We start from the raw sequence: 24,113 nt of genomic DNA on the forward strand, positions 1-24,113 counted from the left end.
AGGTATTACTGTATCTATCAAGACTTTTGTCTTTTTTCATGATTAAGCTCTTAGAAGAATACCCATACTTGGCCGTCATTTCCAAACATCAAATATTTTCTGTAAAATAATGGTAAAATTTTAAAAGTAAGATCATACCAAAAGCAAAGAAGGATAGTAAGTCTTGTCAGCTAATAAGAACCGCCTCTTTCAAGATGGAGCACCATTCCAAGTGTATTATCAAATGGCTCATGTTCTAGGCCTACTTTTTCATTCAGTGAATGGATTGATGTTGAATACTTGCTGTGCTCAATTAATGGGTCTTGTGGGGGATACAAAGTTGAGTCAGCCACAGCTCCTTTACTCAAATTACAGCCCTGTGGATTCACTATTTTGGGGAATTCTAGTTGGGAACACAGTACATGCCTCAAAAGAGGTAAAATAAAGGATTTTTGATGTGCAAGGGAAGCAAAGACCACTTCTAGCCCCACTGGGAAGAGTGTATAGAAGTGGAAGCATTTGAGGCATTGTGGGAATGCGCTGTGGAGGGGCCAGTGTGGAGTTGGGAATGGTTGTCTACCCCACCTCGCATGAATTTTCCCAGCCCATTGATGTAGTGTCAGGGGTCCCGACCTCATTCATAGGGTAGCCCATGCTATCTCAGCCACTCCCCGTGACACATTAGGGAATTCATAGAGAACCTCTTAAAGAGTATCAGCCACAAAACTTTGCACCTCAGTCCCTACAAAGCAAACCCATGAAGTTGTTTCTGTCTCAGTAGCCTGTAATTCTGAGGGCCTGCAGTGACACTTCTCACCTAACTCAAGCAGAGACCTCTGAGAACTTGGAACCAAACTAGAGCATGTTTGGAATAATCATTTGGACTAGTACTTCCTAGCTCTGGCTTTGTAGTACTTGGAGTTTTCAAAGGAAAATAAGAATTTTTGGACTTATTTAAGTTAGATCAATTTTTAAAAAATTTTAACTTTATTGAAGAATAATTGACAAATATAATTGTATAAACTTAAAGTGTACAACATGATGATTTGATATACATTGTATAACGATTATCAAGATCAATTACACATCCATCAGCTCACATACTTAACTCTTTTTTTGTGGTGAGAATGCTTAACATCTAATCTCAGCATTAAGTATACACTGCCATATTATTAATTATAGACCATTTTTTTAAAGATTCATTATTTTAGTTAAGTACATCAAAATGACACCAGGATTATGTAGCCAATGAAAAATGGGTAAGATAGAATAAATGTAAATGGTTTAATACAGGATTGTACACAGATACTTAAATGATATTAAATATATACATGTAAATAAGACATGAAAGGGGGAAGGTGGTGAATTATAGGTTCCTTGTTGAAAAAAAGTCACTATTAATAAAAATAAGATAGTTTTTTACAATAGCTGAAGAAGAAAAACAGTTTAACACTTACTGACTCCTAAAAGGTGGGTGTTAGGGATCTCCTGCCTGACTGTTTCCCCACCATGTCTGCCTGCATCGCTGGAGAGCAGAGGGCTTTGTTGTAAGAGAAGCGACTTTTTGTTTATTATTTTCCAAATATTTTTTCAACATAAAGTTACTATCTTTTCTCAGATTTAAAAATAGAAGACACTTCTAAAGTTTTTTCCTGCCCAGAGGTACACGTCTTACCAAGTTAAAATTCACATTCAGAGCTGTCATCAAGGGCATTAAAAATAATCAAGCGACGTCATAAAAGTGCTGCCCATTAGGGTTTCTTTTCTTTTTGTTTTTTTTTTTAATTGAATATTGGGGTGACATTGGTTAACAAAATTATAGGTTTTAGGGGTATAGCTCTATAATACATCATTTGTATATTGTATTGTGTGTTCACCCAAAGTCAAGTCTCCTTCCACCACCATTTAGTATTTTTTTTCTGCCAAGATTTTGGGAGTTATTTTGTACAGGACAATAAAATTTTTCCATTTGTCTTATGGAGGCAGTTTCAATTGTCTGTCACTTGTATAGTCAGTTGTTTAGGTCAGAGGTCCAGTATTTTTTAAAGTTTTATTATGGAAAATTCTAAACATATACAATAGGAGAGAATTTCATCACAGGCCCCCATGTGCTCAACACCCAGCTTCAGCAGCAGTCTGCAACTGTGGTTGATCTTATTTTGCTTCTCCACCTCTTCTGATCATTTTGAAGTGAATCCTAGAGAAAATGTCATTTTATCTGTAAACTAGAGGCCCAGTGCACGGATTCATGCACTGGTGAGGTCCCTCGGCCTGGTGAGGGGGCCCGGATTGCAAGAGGGAGGTTCTCAGATGACGCACCCCAGAATCGGGCTCCCTTCTCTCTGGTTCCAGGTGCATCACCCGAGAACCGCAACTGCCAAGTCACTGCAGCTCGGCAGCTCCTGCATTGAGCATCTGCCCCCTGGTGGTCAGTGCACGTCATAGCTACCAGTCAGATGGTCGCTTAGGCTTTTATATATATAGATATTTTATTTTGCATTTCTAAAAGACAAGGATTCCCCTTTGCAACATAGCTACAATGCTGTTACTAGGAAAAAAAAAATCTTCATCAAATATCCAATAAGTGTTTATATTTTCCTGATCATACTATGAATACACTTTTTATAAAAAGCTCTTTGTTTGAGTTGGAATCTAGTCAGGGTCCATATGATAGTTAATCTTCTCTTTTTTCATCCTTCTGATTTATTTGTTAAAGAAACTGGGTATTCTGCTGTATAGAATTTCCCATATTCTGGAATTTGCCGATGGTATCCTCTCCCCTGTATTTCCTGTAAAGTGGTAGTTAGCTCTGAAGTCTTGCCCATACTTCGGTTCAATTTTCGTTTTTGTGGATACTACTTCTAGGTAATGGTGTGTACATCTGTGAAGAGGTACATAATATCTAGTTGGAATCTAACACATTTTATAACAACCTCACAGGTATATCATAAGAAATACTCAATGTTCACTTTTCTCACCTTTTCCAATGTTAATGTTCTTATATAACGTGCATACAGAAAAGTACGCAAAACCTAACTGAACAGTTTAATGAGTTTTCACAAACACATACCGTTGTAGTCAACTCAAGAAGCACCCTCAGGAGTCCCCTGTCTCCTAGATACTATCCACCCTCCGACCAGAAAATGACATCATTACTTATGACATCATAGATGAGGTTTTCTTATTTTTGGATGTTACACAAGTTGTGTCTGTATTTTTTGTGTCTGGCTGCTTTCATTCAATATGTTTGTGAGATGGGTCCATGTGGTTATACTTCATTTCTGTGCAGTATTTTATTGTTTGAATATGCCACACTGTGTGACTGAATGTAAAACCTGTGGGTTTTTCCCACATTTGGACAATTATGAATAGTTCTGCTGTGAGCATTCATGCACATGACTTCTGTGGAACAATTGCATGTATTTTCTGTTTGGTATATACTTAGGAGAAGATTTCCTAGGTCACAGGGGACATCTATGTTCAGCTTTAGTAGATACAACCAATTTACCTAAGTGGTTCTAATGTACACCCTGCCAGCAGTATGTGAGTGCTCCACATTCTTAACCAGCACTTGGTGTTTTCTCTTTTTCATCTTATGTGTTGGCATAGTGTTGTGGTTTTAATTTTCATTTCTTTGATGATTAATAATGTTCGGTACCTGTTCACATGCTTAATTGCCATTTGGATATCTCCTTTTGTGAGGTGCCTGTTCGTCTTTTTCTACTCTTCTGTTGGGTTGTCTTTTTTTACTGACTTGCAGTCATTTCTTATCTATTTTAAATGAGTCTTTTGGAAATAATATATCATAGATGCCTTCTATTTGGCATGCTTTTTTTTCAAGTGCAGTTTACATACCATGAAATGCTACAATATTCAGAATATCATACAGTTTATCAAGACACAGAACATTTCCATCACCTAGAGCAGTGGTTGGCAAACTCATTAGTCAACAGAGCCAAATATCAACAGTACAACGATTGAACTTTCTTTTGAGAGCCAAATTTTTTAAATTTAAACTATATAGGTAGGTACATCGTTATTAACTTAATTAGGGTACTCCTTCAATCGCACTGTACGTGCGCGCCCGCACGTGGTATTTTGTGGAAGAGCCCCCACTCAAGGGGCCAAAGAGCCGCATGTGGCTCACGAGCCTCGGTTTGCTGCTCTGTTGACGAATGAGTTTGCCGACCACTGACCTAGAGAGTTCCCTTGTACCCCTTCCCGGTCAGTATACCGCCCCCCCGCCCCCCCCCCCCCCGCAAAAGCAACCACTCATCTGATTTCTATGACCATGGGTTAGTTTTGCCTACTCTAGAATTCTATATAAATTATTTCCTATGGTATATCTTTTTTGTGTTCAGCTTTGTTTTTCAGATTCATCCATCTTTTTGCATCTATCAGTACTCCTTCTTTTTCATTGTTGAGTAGTATTTTATTTATTCACTAGAAGCCTGGTGCACGAAATTCGTGCAAGAGTAGGCCTTCCTTCCCCTGGCTGCTGGCACCGGCTTCCCTCTGGCACCTGGGACCGGGCTTCCATCACAGCCCCGGCTTTGTCCAGAAGGACATCTGGCCTAATTGGCATAGTACACTTTTATTATTATAGACTCTCATGTTGATGGGCAACTGAACAGAATTGTTACCAATTTCTGGTTATTATTAATAAAGCTGCTAGAACATTCTTGTACAAGGTTTTTTATGAATGTAGCATTTACCTTTTAAAAATTCATTAACTATTTTTTGTTTAATCACACTAAATTTTTGGTTTGTGTATTGTTCTCTAGGAAGTCCAAATATATGAAAGCCTGAATTTGTGCAAAAGATAAGTGATTTATTTCCTAAAATAAAATTTTAGAAGAAATTTACTGTAGGATTTCATTAATTAGCTTCCCTAGTAGTTTGAGTCATATTACAGACAACCAACTTGGGAATATCAATTACTCCACTCATTTGGAGTTTCATTCATATGGATTATTCCTTCTTCCTCACTTGTGTGAGCATATATAATTGGCTTTACTGTAGTTATTTACAGTTATACTAATAGGGATCTTGTCTTTTGGAGGAAGAAAATTATTTGGTCAAATGTATTAGCCTCTCTCTCAGCCATGTTTAGAAACTTGTGTTTTGAACAGTGTAAATATTCTTTTATTGGGGGCATGTGAACATTCTAAAAACAGGAAACTTACAAGGGTTAGAAAGTACAGTGATAAGAAAAATAATTTTGTGCAAAATATCACATTGGAGGTATGTGTGATAAGAATATGGTGATGTTAAGTAAAAAACAGCATTGCTGAACTCCTCCACCCGAATGCCTATGATGTTACTTTCAATAAATACTTTTTGAAACATAAGAGCTTTGATCCTGTTGCCAAAATAATGTGAGATCCTATAAATTTTCTAATTATAAATGACAGTAGTTTAATTTTATTCTACTGCACCTTCTGTCCCACCCCCAAGAAAAAATGGTGTGACTAGATCACTAGAAGTCACAGTATTGAATTACAGCACATACCATTTCTCCTTATTGTGGGGAAAACTACTGTTGCTCTTCCCCCGGAGAACTGGTGCCAAGTCCAAGCAGGCTGCCTTCTTTTATTCTCTGCCAGACCAAATGATCGAACTCACCTGTCAAAAGTGAGGCTAGTCAAAAGTGGAAGTTCTTTTTCTCAAATGGGGCATAAAGTTTATTTTTTTAAACCAGTTATTTAGAAAAAGCTCTCAGGAGAGAGAAGGAATTTGGAATTCAGTTTTGCATCTCTTGCTCAAAGGCTAACAGGATTACTTGCTGTATGATGAGCATTTTAATATTGATTATACAATGCACATGTAAGTATATGCCAACTGCAATCATAAAGATTTTTGCTTTAATTTCTGACAAAAGTGTCTAATTTTGGAGAGACAGTAATTACAAATAGAGTTCTTTGCAACAGCTCTATTTTGCACATTTAAAAATTCAGAATCTACCTTTAGGTGGCAGCACCAGATACTTTTTCCTGTTGTCTCACTACAGCCTTAATGAGTTATGTATAAGCGGGGAAACTTTCAAGTCTCCCAAAACTTCAAAATAAGCTGCTTATTGCCAATTTTGTGAGGACTTAGAAAAATTATGTTGAATAAGTTGGGGGCTTGTTTAAGCCTGGATTTTGACCTTAAAAAATATTCTGACAGCAGTGATCTTTACTTTTTAACATGACATTACATGTTTTCTTAAAAAGATTTCATTTAGCCCTCTGTGATTTGCCTGGTGAACTTATAATTGTCCTCCCAATAAAATAATTTTTATGACATTTTTGTATTCAAGTAACTTGTACAAGTATTATATACCTAATATTTTAAGGTAATTGGTGTCTTTTCCCTTTATATATTAAAAGGTTAACATGGACTTATGACCATGAGTGCTGAGATGAAAAAGTTCCTTATCTTCAAAAAATCAGCTTGGGAATAAATTTAAAGTAATTAGCTAGGCCAGTTGGCTTTGTTGTTTCCAGGGGCAGATAAGTGTTGTTTGTGGAAATGGATGTTTAAAGTAGACATTTCATAAGGCCTGACTTTTAAAATAACTTTGTCCCCTGGTTGGGCTTTTCACTGTAACAAGCAAGGTAGCCTATGTCCAGCTTTGGCTTACTCAGCAGGCAGCCTGGCCCGTGCCTCACATGCACTAAGTGAACCTGGCTGGTACTGGAGAAAGCTTTTGTTGCTCCCCTGTCACAGCCTGGCCAGTTCTGTACATGTGCAAAGCTAGGGTTATTCCGTTCCTTGATTTTCAGGTTGTAAAAGTATCTTGCCTTTTAGAAAATCCTTGCTTATTATTTTTCTTTTCCCTTACTTTCTGAGTAATAGTTTGGGAAATTGATGAATAATGATGTCATCAGAGAAAAGATGAAGCTGCATCTTCATAAAGCAAGACATTATGTGAATACAGTTGGATTCATAACTAGAGTTTAAGAAATTTGCAAGTTGCCCTTTACTACAGAGACAAAATGGCATCATTCAACAGGCATGGCCTCTCTCACTCAACTCCTCTACCCCTCCCTCACACCTTCACTAATTTTCTATTTCTCTTAGGGGATTGCTAACTTGTAAAATAAAAATGTACAGTGAGTCTTGGGGCCAAGTGACTTATGTTGCAGTAATTTATGTCACGCACCAAGAACAATTTTTTCAAGTTGTTTTTGAATGTGTATTTTTTTTGTTCTTATTATGCACTGTCATGTTAGAAAATATTCACTTTGATGAATTCCTACAAAGAGCAGCTATTAGCTGGCTGTGCAGCATGAACATGTGTTTCATTTTGAGTGAACATAGTCCAAACTAAATGATGTTCATCCACTCTTTACTTTTTTATCTGTATGACATTTATTGAGTATTTATTTATATAGGCCCCATTTAAAACAGTTTGTCCTCTAATGTCTTATTTAAACGGCAAAAGTGCATGGTTGGTGGTACTACATCCATTTGCAGGTGAGCAAGCTGAGACTCCAAACTTATTCTTTGTTCAGCACCTTCCACTGTGTCAGAGTTAACCTCATGTAATTACTAGATGTCACTTGACAATTGACCAAATAAGATTTAGCATCTTGTCACTGAATTCTGAAAACATCTGTTAGATTATCTACCAATGTAGCTGTTGACAGAGTCAAAACAATGTTTAGATATTTTTGGTATTTGAACTTTTGGCTTAGTGATGTTTTATGTTACTTATTTACCTTTATACTAAAATAGCTATGCTTGTTTTCCTTAGATTTCTAAACAGCCTAGAATTATTAGGTATTGCTAAGGGGTACTTTAAAGAAAATATTTTAAGATATAGTATAGAATAATTATTTTGAAGTTTCAATTCAAATAGTGAATTTTGAGAGATATGCTTTGACCAAGAGTAAATTAAATTGGTTGACCTTAAAATGTTTATTTTCTCAGATAGTTTGGGCAAACAAGATAGCATAAACTATATATCAATTGATTTATTGTGTCATTTTGATTGAAATATGGAAGGTATATTTGGTTCCAGGATTGTTAGGGACATTTTGGCCTATAGAATCTGTAGAATCATTTTTTTGCACATATTTTATACTTCTGAATTCAGAATACCAAAAAAAACCATGTCACGTTTTGTCTTATATGCTGCTACTGAATTTTAACCACTGAATTAGATTGCAACCTACATGCTGTTAACTACTGAGCCAAGATGGAATCGACCACTGCATTGAAATCAGGATTAGCAATTGTGTCTGCACTTGAAGGAGTTGTAATAGCAGTGAACTTGTTTTCTTTAATGGGATTTTTATTCTCTATTTTCAGTTTTAATGATGATTCTTTGATTTTAAGAGATTTTCTTTACAACAGTGCACATTTATTTGAGATTTTCTTTATAACTTTAAGGAAATACTAAAACCACCCTGTAGAAGCAATTAGTTGCTTCCAAACCCAAATGTCCACTAGCATACATCTGCATTGCTTTAATGCTGTTTACTTGTTATATTTATAATCTCTTACAAAAAGAGCCCTTTGTCCATGTGATATGAGACTCTCTCTTGAGTTCAAATGATTGTATGTGTGAATTTAAAATTATGCTTTTGTGAGTTATTTTTTCCCTTGGGCTTATTTTTTGGGTAAGGGAATTCAAAGAATTGTACCTTTCTAAATTTGATTTTTTTCTTTTGCATTAATAGGACTTGATCCCACCCAGTTTAGAGTTCATCATTATCATAAAGATGAAGAGAAGGATGTTCTACTTGGTGGCCCAGCACAGCTCACCGATGAAGAGAAATACAGGGACTGTGAGAGATTCAAATGCCCATGCCCTGCATGTGGGACTGAGAATATTTACGATAGTGTCTTCGAGGGTTCGGTTAGTTGTTTCTTTTTTCATTTTGTGAGCAAATTAATATAAAGGCCTTTTCTCCCCACTATTTGTCTAAAAAAGAAGAAACACATTGCTCTTATGTGTTTAATATTGTTTTTGGCTTCCTAGAGTGTTTGGCCTTGGTTTCTAAATGGAATCTCTTAAGAGATCTAATTATCTTAAAGTATTTTTATTGTAATTCCTTAATTAATAACCTGTATTTCCCCACTCCCAACCCAATTTATTAAGACAGAGCAATATTTTTCTGTATCTTAAATCAAGTTAATGGGAACTAAGTGTTTTTGGAAAGTTTTTGTTTATCTTTACACATCCCACTTGCCTCCTTTTTGACAAAGGTACTCTGATTATCGTTTCTGCTGTCTTTGCATGTCAGACATTTAAAAAGTCACAGGGAGACATTCCTTTCAAGAAGTACTGCCAAAAAATGTATCATTGACCTTGGATCAGAACTTGAAATGTGGCCAATTTACTTGATTCCACTGCAGTGTTATATGTACTAGCCATTGGCAAATGAGTAGGCAGCAGAACTATGGAAAACCTTGAAACTGAAAGAAAATGCATCCTTTATCTAAATTAAAAGTAATTATTTTAAGTTAATTTGGACAAACAGCAGATGTTTTGAATTTTTTTGAATCAAAACAAAGCGGTCTTTGGAAGCAAGTGCAAGGAAGAGGCAGACGCAGATCAGCAATACATGCTAAATCCTTGAGTTTTGCTTCATTACAGCTGTAAATAAGATAGTTAATTGCATGGAGGCTTGACAACTTGCAGATGGGCTAACTGTGGAAGAGCCGATGTCAAGCTCTGAAATCTCTTCCACCTGGAATTGCTTAGCGTGGTGGGTAGGGTTATGTACCAGATTGGAGCAGGAAACCAAGATGTTTAAGTATCAAGAAGGAAAACACATGGTCCAGAAACCCCAACAGTTTCCCTGTATGTTTTCTTTGTCTCTGCTTAAAACAAAACAAAACAAGACGTCTTCTCCAAATACTAATAGTTAATTCTTGCAAATTTCTACTTCTCCTGCTTTCCCTCCCCCAAATACATTTTAAGGGGCTTAGGAATTGTAGTTTTTCTAAGCTGACAAAACCTGATTGCTTTGTGGTGTAACACTTAAATTTTAGGCTTTATTCTTAAAATTAAGTTGGCAATATGAAAGCAAACTAATGTCATTAGCGCACTTGCTTTATCCTCAAGTTTGTAGTGAATAAGGGCAAATTTAAAATTTTGATATGTCTAAAAAGGATGTTTATTTCCAATAATGTCACTTCACTGGTATCTTCACAGGGAAAACTCATTTATCCAGAGAGTCTGTCATTTATTGAGTGTTTTAAAAAAAAGTGATATTAGGGTTTTCCCTTTGACTTCATGCTCCATTATGATGGTGGCAAAAGAGTGGAAGTTATATGTGACTAAGGAGATCTTTGGGAGGAAAGCAGTTGAGGAAATAGAGTTAAATGAAGAATAGTGTGCACCAGGACAGCATATAAGCTTTTAAGCACAAGAAATCTTTTTATAATCTTTTGTGTACTTGTCTGACTTGAATTCTATAGGGAACCGATATGGAGCCCAGCTTGTATCGTTGCAGTAACATCAATTGTAAAGCTTCACCTCTGAACTTTATTGTACAGCTGAGCAACAAATTGATCTTGGATATTAGACGTTGCATTAGGAAATACTATGAGGTTAGTATCCATAATAACTTTCTTACATACACAGCTTATTTAAGTTTGGAACTTGTTATAAAATAAAACAATGTAGCTTTGTATTGCTGTTTTTTTGTGAAACTAAATTTAAAGACTTGAAAGGAAAGTGGTTTGATTTTCTATTGGGTATTACATCTCTTTCATTAATGAGGAATATTTTAAATAGTGAAATTTTTGCTTTTAAGGAAAAATGAGAATATAACCAGGACTTTTTAAAATTTATTGTTACCTAAATAAGACCACATTAAATGGTCACTCACATCTTTGGACAAAGGAGGAAAAATCAATATTGGTTATCTTTGTGAAGTAGAGCCATAAACATCATATGTGATGTTTTTAATAAGTTAAAACTTTGTGTTTTTGTGGTAATCGAAATCATTTAATAGCCTAGTTGTCCCAGGAAATAAAACTAAATATCTTTTAAATTTAAATGCAATTTGTCTCGCTTTTTAAAGAGAATGTCTGATTTTTAAAATACATAGTAAAAATATCAGAACAGTAAGTGATCTGTCTGTGTTAGAAAGACTTTTTTCAAAGTTTTTGTTTTGTTTTTAACAATTACATATGAATGAGTTCTTTTCTCTTCAAAAATTAAAGTTAAAAACTCCACATTGACCATTTGATTTTTCTTAGTGTTTCATTATATCATTTGTCACCTAAGCAAAATTGCTATTACTTGAAAGTTCACTGTAACTTATTTAAAGAAGCTACATTGGCAAGGCATTCCAAAAATGCCCAGATTCTATTAGGTAAGGTCCATGACTTTCTTCAATATCTTTCTATAATGTCTACTTTTATGCTAATTAACATAGCATTTTCTTATTTAAAATGGATCTCATTAAATAAAAACTGAGTATTAGATCATTAGGATGAAGAATGAAAATATAGAGTTCCAGTATTTTGACTTTGGAGTTGAATAACTTGTATTTGTCAAAAAAAATAGGTTTGTCTGAAGATATTTTTAAAATAATAATTATGACTACATTTTGGGAAATCTGAAACATTTTAGTGAATAATGTTGTGCTGTACTTAATGAACAGTTGGATGGGAATAAAGGGTATCCCTAGGTTCACATTCCACAGTAGATGAAGTGTTCCGCACGTGAAATGTTAGGCCTTTATTTAGCATGAAAAGCCCAAATCAAAACTATTCAGCTCCTCATTTACAGACCTCACGGAGTAGAGCATGATTCTTGACTCTTGTGAAGAATTCCAAGTTTTCTCTCTGTGTTTAGTCTATCAAAATCTTCACCATGGAAATGTTAATACTAGAAGAAACTCATCTATTTCCTCCTATAAGAAGGGATGATCTGTTTTGACTAAGTTGGGAATGGGCAGAAAAATGATCTTCTTTGTAGTTAGAAATATGCCCTAACTGAAAGATGGATTTCTAACCCAATTGTTTGTGTGTCGTGGTGGTGTTGGTGGTAGTAGTTATATTTTTTCAGCTAAATTACCTAGTTTTATGAATCTAGACATTCAACCCAGGGTTTCTATAGCTTTTGCTTCCATTGTCTTCTCTGCCAGCCATCTCACTACCAGCAAGTAACAGTTTTCCTGTAGTTACTGCCCACTTGGTTAATTTTCCTAAGGGATTTCTTAGGAAAATATCCAAATGTCGCTCTTAAAGTTGAAGATTGATATGACTATCCTCAAAATTAGGGACCTGTACCTCTACTGTCTGATCTTAGTCATATATGATTAGATGTGAGAGGAGGAAATCCATTATTCTTTTCATGGCCCCATGGTAAAAAATGTTTCAAATATTGTCAAGATCAGAGTTTTTATACAGAGAGCTCATGCACCTCTCCGTTCTACTTCATTGGTAGACTATTCTCTTTCCTCCTCACCCCAGACTTAAAAGAACTTCTGCAGGTAGAGGGACATGGCATTGAGTTTCTTTTGTATTGTGCCTCAAGTGATAGTGATTACAGTTAGTTCAGGGTGATATACCATAGTGGTGGTAGTCCAGCTGGAGATTAATACATCAAGTGTACTGGAGACAAGGATATTGATAGTAAGTACAGGAATACCTTGTTTTATTGCACTTGCTTTATTGTACTCCACCTAAAGATCAGTGCCGCATCTGTCAGGCAATGCTGACAATCTCATTAAAAGTGATATTTCCACTGTGCTTAATGTGTTTTTGGATGTTTGTTTTTTTTTTGTTCGTTTGTTTTGTTTTGTTTTTTGCTTCTTTCTGTCTCTTGGCGGTTCTTTGAGGGCTTTGATGATCAGGGCAGAGGCAGAAGGGACTACTTCAATCTGGGCCTGTCTGTTTTGAATTGTCAGTTTCACTGTATATCCTCAGACCCTTCCAATCACCGGTTGCTTTGGCAATGTCATCACCAACAGTTTTTGGAGACAGGCCCAGGGGGGCCGATCTTGGGGCCAGGGCAGACGTGGCACGTACTTCCCCACCAGTTCACCTCAGGTATATGATTTTGATTTCATTGGAGTCGAACTTCGGTGGCATGGTGGAGGCGGCTGGTGTTGGATGAACCCAGATTCTGGATGACCTAAGGAAGTTGCACCTAAGCCTCCTCCGAACCGAAAGCCGAAAGCCCAATACTGTCTCGAACCCACAATATCTCTGAGGTATGCCTATGCTGAGATTAAGTGACTGTTCTCTGAAGCTAATGACCAAAGGAGTTTCCTCCTATTTTGCAAGTTCAAAAATACTACCCACTGGACATAAAAGTTATTAGTAAATTAAGAGCAAGTCTCATTTTCATTTTAGTCTTAGAATCACTGCAGGGAAAGTACAACCTACACTGAGAAAGGAAGGCATCGCCATAAAGAAGGAACTTTAGGCCTGGTCGGCGTGGCTCAGTGGTTGAGTATTGACCTATCAACCAGGAGGTTACAGTTCAATTCCAGGCACCTGCCTGGGTTGTGGGCTCAATCCCCAGTGGGGGGCATGCAGGAGGCAGCCAATCATTGATTCTCTCTCATTGATGTTTCTCTCTCTCTCCCTCTCCCTCCCTCTCTGAAATTAATAAAAAAAATATTTTTAAAAGAAGGAACTTAAGGAAGACAGTGGAGGAGTAGGTAATTGACCAAACTCTGTAACCTGCAAAGAAACAGTTCTAGATTACCAATAAATTGAGTTGTCAGGAACAAAGGGACAGAAGTTTAGAGTAACAAAATATCCTTCTAAATCTCTTTTATTTTTAAAAATGCATCACGTATTCTGTTATTTTCTGTCATGAATAAACAGTACTGAGTAAATAAATGTGATATAATAAGTATTAAAAATGTAAGTATCTGAGACTCAGTCTATATCATATCGTAACGTGTTTTTTTAAGTATATTTTTATTGATTTCAGAGAGGAAGGGAGAGAGAGGGATAGGAACAACAATGATGAGAGAGAATCATTGATCAGCTGCCCCCTGCACGCCCCGCACTGGGGATAGAGCCTGCAACCCGGGCATGTGCCCTGACCAGAAATCAAACCATGACCTCCTGGTTCATAGGTTGACACTCAACCACTGAGCCACGCCGGCTGGGCTCATATCGTAATCTTTTAATACTGACTCTTTTAATAGGAGAGGAAATGCTTATTTCCTCTCTCCCCATATAGCAATGATTATCTCTCTCGAATTCTCATTTCCTAGAACATTTAAATTTCAATACACATAGAAATACCAAAAGTACCAAGCAGGATATTTTAAGTAAATATTAATTTCTTTCGGAGGAAAAAAAACTAGTGCTTTATCCCGAGATTTGATGAAGCATTGAAAGACTTTGAGGTAGCACAGAAACCTCTAATTCAAAGTTGATTTTCAGCCCTGGTCCTTGTTGGTCCCTCTGTACCAAGTTAAAATTGAACTGGTATTTTTTTTTGAAAATCACAGAAAACCAGTTTAAAGACTATATCTCTAAGCTTTTAGGGATGTTTTTGAAAGATTCTATTTTAGAAGTAAAAAATTGATGTGTGTTCCCCCTCCCCTTAAATTCTGCTTCAGCAGAGCAAATACACACACAAAAAGGGAGAGAAACACTAGCTAATCTAAATTGGGAAATGAAGAGGGCTTTTTTTAAGCATGAAAATTTCATCATCTTGTCAGCTGGCAGAATGCCTGCTGTGTGGATTCACAAAGGCTAAGAATTACACTTTCATGAAATTTTCCTCACTAACTGCCCTGGTTAATTTGAAAGATAACCCACTGTTCTAATTCATTCCTCAATTGGGCGGTGCAGGTTTTATCTTTGATCTGACAAAGCATTTGTGTTAATCGTTTTGGCCCTCCACTAGACACTCTTGGGATTGTGCTTTTACAATAAATGTGTCTGTGATAGCTCTTTAGTCTATTATACTTACAATAGATCCATAGAACTGGTAATTAATTCTCCACTGCTTTGGAAATGGGAAGAATAGGTGTAGCTCTGTCAAGTGCTGCTAGGAAGTTTGTTTAGCTGGTTCATTTTTGAAGTGTTCCCCTCAGCCATCCATGAAGCAGCCACAGAAGAGAGTCTGAGATTGGGGTACTGCCTCCTCTGAAGACTTGTTCATAAATGGGAAATCTGACCCCTGTTTGGTACCTGGGAGGGGGGTAGTGGGTCATCTACTTTCATCTCAAGTACTATTACTTATAATGTACAGTAAACCCTCATTTTAATACTTAAAGAGCCATCTGTTTTTAAAGGTGGGTAGTCAACTAAAATATGCTCCTAAACTCCCATTGATGGCTAATACAGGTTTTAGAGTGTTCCAACCAATGGGGCAAAATGGATTCCTCACCAGCCTTGCAGTTTGTAGCCACTTTAAAGGAGTATTACTTAGATCACTTCACTGTGATTTTTAAACATAGAGATAGTCTGGCCTTCCATCTAGAAAAATTGACAGTGGCCCTAGCCGGTTTGGTTCAGTGGATAGAGCATCGGCCTGTGGACTGAAGGATCCCAAGTTCAATTCCGGTCAAGGGCACATGCCTGGGTTGCGGGCTCAATCCCCAGTAGGGGGTGTGCAGGAGGCAGCCGATCAATGATTCTCTCTCATCATTGATGTTTCTATCTCTCTCTCCCTCTCCCTCTAAGAAATCAATAAAAATATATATAAGAAAACAAAGAAAAATTGACAGTGAACAACTAGACAGTGCCATGCCTATGATAATCACTAATTAATAGCTAGGACCAGAAATTGGTGGTTGAATTGCTTAGAAATTTACTATTGGTTTTACAATCTCAGAATTTTTCTGAAGTAAGCTTTCTGAGGACCCGGAAAGTTCTTTCTTCTGTGTCTCATCTGTGATCTGTGCCACAGCCCTTGCTCTCAATAGTGTGTCCATTTTAATGTTTAGTAACCAAAGGAACCAACTAATAAATGTTATACTTTTTTCTCTTTTTATACTACTGTCACATGGGAAGGTTTACTTTTTTATTTTAATTTCTTGATTTTAGGGGGAGAGAGAGAGAGAGAGAGAGAGAGAGAGAGAGAGAGAGACTCTATTTGTTGTTCCATTTTTTTATGGATTAATTGGTTGAACCCTGTATATGCCCTGACCAGGGATCAAACCCACAACCTAAGCATATAGGAATGACACTCTAACCAACTGAGCTACTTGGGCAGTACTGGAAGAAAGTTTATTAATGGTATACAAGATTTACAGGTTAACACAAAATTCCACAGAGTTTTAAGATCATGACTGCATAGACAAATAAAGTCCTTTGTCACTCTGTCTTTTATATTTTATATCACTGACTAGAGGCCCGGTGCACGAAATTCATGCACAGGGTGGTGGGGGGGGTGTCCCTCAGCCCAGCCTACACCCTCTCCAATCTGGGACCCCTCAAGGGTTGTCCAACTGCCTGTTTAGGCCCGATCCCACAATCCAGAACTGCTGGCTCCCAACTGCTCGCCTGCCTGCCTTCCTGATTTCCCCTAACCGCTTCTGCCTGCCAGCCTTATCACCCCCTAACCACTCCAGTGCCAGCCTGATTGATGTCTAACTGCTCCCCTGCCAGCCTGTTTGCCCCCAACTTCCCTCCTCTGCCGGCCTGGTCACCCCTAACTGCCCTCCCCTGCAGGGTTGATCGCCACCAACTGCCCTCCCTTGCAGGCCGGGTGCCTTCCAACTGACCTCCCCTGCTGGCCATTGTGTGGTGGCCATCTTGTGTCCATCTGGGGGCAGGATCTTTGACCACATGGGGGCATCCATATTGTGTGTTGGAGTGATGGTCAATCTGCATATTACTCTTTTATTAGATAGGATAGAGGCCTGGTGCACAGGTGGGGGCCAGCTGGTTTGCCCTGAAGGGTGTCTTGGATCAGGGTGGGGGTTCCCTTGGGGCATGGGGCGGCCTGAGCATGGGGCCTGTGGTGGTTTGCAGGCCAGCCACGCCCCTGGCGACCCAAGCAGAGGCCCTGGTATCTGGAATTTATTTACCTTCTACAATTGAAATTTTGTAGCCTGGAGTGGAGCCAAGCCTCTTGCTCGCTCCTTGGCCGGCAGCCATTTCTGTTGGGGTTTGTGTATATCTTCTATAATTGAAACTTTGTAGCCTTAAGCAGAGGCCTGGGCCAGCCAGGGTGTGTGGAAAGCTGGGGGCAACCCTAGCCTCCTGCTCCTTCCAGCTCCGTGGCTACTGCCATTTCTGTTTGGATTTGTTTACCTTTTATAATTGAAACTTTGTAGCCTTGAGTGGAGGCTTAGGCCGGGAAGGGCAGGCGGAAAGCATGGCTCCATCCATTGCCTGGGAAACCCAAGCCTCCCTCCTGCTCTCTGTGGCTGTAGCCATCTTGTTTGGGTTTATTTGCATACTCGCTCTGAGTGGCTTGTGCGTGTAGTGGAGTGATGGTTAATTTGCATATTACTCTTTTATTAGGTAGGATAACTGTTGATTTCAATATATGCATTTCTCTGACTTCATAACTTTAAGTTGTTTTCTACCCCAACCAAGTATCAGGCAAAGAGGCATTGACCAGAAATATTTTTATCATAATACAAAATCCCATCCTGCATGGACATCCTCTCATTGTCCTGATACAAAAGTCCATCTCTAACTCCATAAGGTGGCATAGAAAGTGGATGCCTAGCTGTTATTCCTCTCTCACTCCTGTCCGCTCCCTGTATTTTTCTCTGTTGCTTATTGGTATATTAATAGTGGCATAAGCCACATTTTTTTTTTAAATCTCTTTTGGACCCACTTTTATGAAGAATTCCAAAAATGATGAGCAGTGTCTATTGTCTCATGATGCAGAGACTTTCTTATGCTCACATGTGAATAAGGGAGCATTTGACCAACAATGCCACCCCTCAGTGTGCTGCTGGCTGTGGCTTCCTCTGGAAGACCGCACACATCTAGGAGGTGGAGTGGGATGTTTTGTAGAAGAATGCATGTTCAGCTTATGCTTTCATCTTTGCCCCCAAAAATGCTTGTTAATTTTGGAATGGATGTGCCTTCCTCAAAGACAAAGTTAATAACCTCCAAACATAAGGTTGTTAAGCCATAAATTGGAGCTGCCTTCTATTTTATTTTTTAAAATATCTTTATTGATTTCAGAGAGGAAGGGAGAGGGAAAAAGAGACAGAAACATCAGTGATGAGAGAGAATCATTGATTGGCTGCCTTGTGCACACCCCCTAATGGGGATCGAGCCCGCAATCTGGACATGTGCCCTGACTGGAAATCAAACCATAACCTCCTGATTCATAGGTCAATGCTCAACCACTGAGCCACACCAGCCAGGCAGGAGCTACCTTTTATTAACAGTGCAAAGAGGGCAGGGTGAAGTATTGCAGAAAACATTTCCTCCACCAAAATGCAAACCCATTCAGCATCACAGGCAATACAATTCAGGGTGCCCAACAGTGCCTGATGAAGGATTATTTCTTTAGGAATTCACAGAGCTCAATTAATAATTAAATCTGGCAAATTAGAGGTGAAGTAGCCTCCTACCCCATCACTCCCCATCCACCCTCATCCATGTAAGCCCTAACAGGGCCACTCTCATTGCCATTGTCCTTCACTTTCCAGTATAGCAGTGCACATGACAGAGCTATATTGTGCAGATGGATCTGTGGGGTTTAGAGCCACGCAATGATGTTCTGCAACTGTCTCCTGTTCTGCTGCAAATATTTGGTGTTCAATAACCCACAAAATTTCTCATTTCTTACCTGTGGTGATGTGGGCTGATAGTTTTTAGGTGATAGGTTGCAATATGCAGTAGTCTCACAGGTACATTAATTCAAAATAGTTTAAACTCTAAGCACCATTGGAATTATTGTTTATTTCCTTGCCTCTGCGTTTATATTTAGAACATTTAAAAAGAATAAATTGGGTTTCTTTTTTGTAAAGACTCTTAACAGCATAATTATAAGTGGTACAGAAGGCATGCAAAGAAGCAATAGATATCCATCCCACCCATTCAGCATCACAGGCAGTGCAACCCATGCTGCCCAGCAGTGCTTAAAGAAGGATCATTTTTTTAGGAATCCATAGAACTCATCCTGAATCCGATTCAAACAAAATAATATATTGAGAATTGGTATTTATTTTTTGCTTCACACCAGTTAAGCTAAGCACAAATGAACACCATGGACACCAAATGCATTTTTTAAAAAATATATTTCATTTATTTTTTACAGAGAGGAAGGGAGAGGGATAGAGAGTTAGAAACATCGATGAGAGAGAAACATCGATCAGCTGCCTCCTGCACAACCCCTACTGGAAATGTGCCCGCAACCAATGTACATGCCCTTGACTGGAATCGAACCTGGGACCCTTGAGTCCGCAGGCCGATGCTCTATCCACTGAGCCAAACCGGTCAGGGCCCAAATGCATTTTTTAAATGTAGTATTCTAGCCCAGCCATGGTGGCTCAGTGGTTGAGCGTCGACTTCATGGTTCAATTCCCGGTCAGGGCACATACCCAGGTTGCTGACTCGATCCCCGATCTTGCAGGAGGCAGCCGATCAATGATTCTCTCCCATCATTGATGTTTCTATCTCTCTCTGCCTCTCCCTTCCTCTCTGAAAAATATATTTAAAAAAAAAATAGTGTTCTAAAACGGGGGCCCATGGACAGGGAGTTGGTATGCCTGTAGTGATGAATGGCTGATTTTTGTTTGGAATGGATATCAAGTAAGCTGACTTTGAGTCAGTTATAAGATTTGGTGCTATGCTGAGGTGTGTTCTCACAGAAAAACTAACAAACAAGGGATTTGATGATGGTTGGAAGAGAATCTCATTGTAAATAAATTTATTATTGATTCAATATAGGTGAATAACAGAATCCAGTGCCCCTACACAAGCAACTTATGGTATGAATCCTATCTACTTATTATAGAGGAATTCTAATAAGCATATCAGATCAGCTATGGCCTTATATGCCTCCTGACTTTTATCCTTTATGAAATAACCAACATTTACTTGTGCTCTCTATATTTATCTTAACACCTCTTTATCTTTGACTTCATTTAATCTTAAACCTTATGGCATGAACCCTGTTGTGGAGACTCAGAACTAGAGCATGATTGTGAGGAACTAACAGGAGACCCATACCAAATTCTGAGGTGCCCTGGCCATAGAAAAAAAAACAGTGTTGTCTGTTAAGAGCTGAGTTTGGGCCTTGTTGTTTTCCGCATATATATATTCACCTTCCTGAGTTTTTGGTCCAAGGTGGAGGCAGTTATAGCCACTGCCCTTGCCTGTCCTTTCCTTACATTCTGCAAGTTTAGCACTCAGTTATGTCAATTTTGAGACCATCCACTGCTAGCTTCATGATAGACTGTGAGGTTTTGTACCCAAACACCAAGGTCAGAGTTCTTGTTTAGTCACTTACCAGGTCAGTAACTTGGGTTAGTTGTTGAACTTCTTCAAGCCCCAGTTTCATAGCCTATTAAATGACAATAGTAATGATACCTGGCACATAAGGAGAACTATATGGGATGATGCATTTAAAATGCACAGAAAGCACCCATTATTCCAACCTGAGATATGGTAGATGAACATAACTTGGCTGTGTTCTTTTGTGTGCTCAGAACTCCCAGAGATTCCGATCTGGGCCGGGACCTTGCTGCCCCAGTCTTTTTGAGGGGTCCATCTAGAAGCCTTTGTTATCTTGCTGCTCTCCTGTCCCATCAGAATGATGTCATAATATACTGTGCTTCTTCATGGCCCTCCCTGCAGTCTGCCAGTGTGGGAGGTTTCTTTTCAGTGTTGGTGAATAGGTTCTCACACTCAGCCTTAGAAAGGACACTGCTAAGGGCAGCTAGGGCTAGTGGTTAAAGGTAATGAAAGGACACTGGGCTATACTTCCTTTAGGTCGGCACCCCGTAGTGTACCTAACCTGCAGGTGCTCAGGAAGTGGTTATTGAATGAGTTCATGATCTTCTGAGATGGTGCTATCAAGCGACTCTCAGGTCACAAGTAGTGACATCATGACTGCAACCATACTTGGGGACCCTAGTCCAGAATTCTGTGCATCATATATGTTGAGTCAGCTGCTTATGAATAACAAGTTGCTCTCCATCTTCAATATGGTCAGCTTTTTAGGATGCCACATGACCTCTGGGGTTAGCATTAGAAGCTAGGCCTGGCGGTGGCATGAGTCCCGAAAGCTGATTAGAGCCACCCAGCAATGGACTAGTCCAGCCATTGAAGGGAATCCTGAGGTTTCAGCAACTTCTGATACGGTTTGCCTCTTCTGAAGGGAAAATTGGAGGTTCTCTGAAATACTGAGGAAATCCCATAGGAGTTGTCAAATATCTGCAAACCAGTGGGTGAAAACAGAAAACCACTTGTGCCAAAACAGTAAAATTCCTTTCTTTGGTTCGATTTCTCTACCCTTGTGTATTTAGGAAAAACTCAACTTCAGGTCTAACTCCAGTCTTCTGGAGCTACTGTCTTGTAGTAGAGGAAGGAATTGAACCAGAACATATTTCATTTAACCTTTCAGAAGTGAGATTTTCACACCGTTGACCTTGACTTCAGGGAACAAAATGGAACTATCGGTTCTCTGCTGCACATGTAAACGAGAGAGCGCCACAGACATGGCTGTGTCTTATTTTTTGTTTGCCTAGAAAGTGTATGCGTTATCATTCACATGTGGCAATTGGCCCTTTGCAGATAGTTCCATTTAATAAAGAGTAAGCTACACAGGGCAATCTGTGTAGCTTACTCTTTATTAAATGGAACAGCCATACTCCTGTTCAGGAGGGAGTTAATTCAGCTGCCTTTCCAAGGCACCATAGACAGATTCTCAAAAGCCTGATTCCAAAAAATAATACTGCTAATAAAAATCAGAGCAGCAGTATTTTCTGCCTGATAGGTGTTCATTTGTTTTGTGCTTGGCATAAATGAGTAGTGGCTTTATCATATGCTCACCCCAGCACTTGTAATGTGTTGGTCTTAGTTTGGTTTTAAAAAGCAATGTGTCATTTTTTGTCCTTGTTCAAAACTCATCTGATTCTTGGCACTCCCTCAATATTTTTTTGTTTGTTTTTACTATGTTCCAGCAGAGTGTAACTCGTAGGGATGGTGATTTTGTGAAGTATGTTGTCCAGTTTGTTTCCTGAACAAGTTACAGGAAAGGTCCCTGTCCTCATTCAGGCTGCATATGTGCTCAGGGCTCCTTGGCTGTTTGAGGAGTTCTTACCCTGGCGGGGTAGCACAATTGGTTGAAGCATCATCCCCATACGCCAAGGTTATCAATTCAATCCCAGGTCAGGGAACATACAAGAATCAACCAATGAGCCTGGCCAGTGTGGCTCAGTGGTTGAGCATCAGTCCATGAACCAAGAGGTCACGGGTTTGATTCCCAGTCGTCACATGCCACGTTGCGGATTCAATCCCCAGTAGGGGACATGCAGGAGGCAGCCGATTGATGTTCCCCTCTCATGGATGTTTCTGTCTCTCTATCCCTCTCCCTTCTTTCTCTCTAAAATCAGTTTTTTTTAAAAAGAATCAACCAATGAATGCATTAACAAGTGGAACAACGAAGTGTTCTCTCGCTCTCCCCCCTTTTTCTCCCTCCCTCTCTCTCTCCCCTTCGCCTTTTCTCTCTCTCACATTAGTAAATTTAAAAAGAGAAGCTTTTCCGCTGGGAGCCTAGATGATTTCCTAACTAGGTCTTGGAAGCCTAGTATAGCTGGCCTTCAGCCTCCAAACCACCAGCAAAGAATGTTCAAGAATCATGGCAGGAAAAAAAACAAAAACTGCCCAGGATTTCTGTCTATATGTATACTAAGGATTTGGAAATCAGATGAGTGAAGTTACATGTACTCTTTTGATAATAATTGCCCTCAACTAGAGCTTCCCATCTAGTGATATTCAAGAACTATTCCTTTCAGGAATTGATCAGCAAAGAAAAATCAAAGGGGAACCTAAAGTCAAGAAAGACTTGCTTAGCCCTGACTGGTTTGGCTCAGTGGATAGAGCATCGGCCTGCGGACTGAAAGGTCCCGTGTTCGATTCCGGTCAAGGGCACATGCCCAGGTTGTGGGCCTGGTCCCCAGTGTGGGGCATGCCAGAGGCAACTGATCAATGATCTCTCTCATCATTGATGTTTCTCTCTCCCTGTCCCTTCCTCTCTGAAATCAATAAAAAATAAATTGGGGGGGGGGGAGAAAGACTTGCTTAAAATTTCACAGCAAAATGGATTCTCCTGCTGCTGCTGAATGTATGCAAAGGTATAGCACAGTGGTTCTCAAACCTTTCGGTCTGTGGGACCCTGTACACTCTTAAATTACTGAGCTTATCAAAGAGTTTTCGTTTATGTGGGTTATATGAATTCATATTTATTTGATTATAAATTAAAGCAGACATTTACAAATCACTAACTCGTAATTAACAATAAACCTATTATATGACAAAAATGTTTTCATGAAAAATAGCTGTATATTACAAAGCAAAATTAAACAACTGCAGCATTGTTTTACATTTTTGCAAATCTCTTTACTGTCTGGCTTAGAAGTTAGCTGAATTCTCACATCTTCTTTTACACCCAATCTATTGAGATAGTGTTTTGGTGGAAGTGTATGAAGAAAATTTGATTTCACACACGTATGTCATTGGAAAAGGTAGGAGTATTTTTTTTTATCCTCACCAAAGGATATGTTTTTATAGATTTTAGATATATGTATACATCAGTGTGAGAGAGAAACATCCATTTGTTGCCTCCCATGTGGGCCCTGACTGGGGATCGAACCCGCAACCTTTTTTGTGTATAGGACGACACTCCAACCAACTGAGCCACCCGGCAAGGGGGGAAAAGGTAGGAGTATTTTAATAATCTTTTCTATTTGTAGCAATATTCTTTTTTGTCACGACAGGCCTTATAACGTGGTAATTTCCAATGTGGTATCTGAAACCATAGCAATAATCTTTTTGTACTCTGGTACATTAAAATCCATCATCTTAAATGGGTCTTGGTAGATAACATTATATTTCTGTTGTCCAAGTCTTTGGGAGTGAGCATATATTATCTTTTTAGGGAGTGGTATTGGTTGCATTTTGAAATTTTATTTTAAAATTTACATAGAGTAGAATTTACTCTTTGGTGTACAGTTCCATGAGTGTTGACCAATACATGGAATTGTGTGACTGCTGCCACAATCAAGATA

General features: G+C 38.8%; 1 protein-coding gene across 1 annotated transcript in view; it reads left to right on the plus strand.

The window, feature by feature from the left end:
• Positions 1 to 24,113, plus strand: part of POLA1 (DNA polymerase alpha 1, catalytic subunit) — a 318,632-nt gene that overhangs the window by 136,187 nt on the left and 158,332 nt on the right. Inside the window, exons 33-34 of the mRNA XM_008148385.3 lie at positions 8,649 to 8,827; positions 10,396 to 10,527. Coding sequence (XP_008146607.2) covers positions 8,649 to 8,827; positions 10,396 to 10,527 — 311 coding nt within the window. The remainder of the gene's footprint in view (positions 1 to 8,648; positions 8,828 to 10,395; positions 10,528 to 24,113) is intronic.

The sequence above is a fragment of the Eptesicus fuscus genome, chromosome 1 (assembly GCF_027574615.1).
Source record: "Eptesicus fuscus isolate TK198812 chromosome 1, DD_ASM_mEF_20220401, whole genome shotgun sequence".
NCBI lineage: Eukaryota > Metazoa > Chordata > Mammalia > Chiroptera > Vespertilionidae > Eptesicus > Eptesicus fuscus.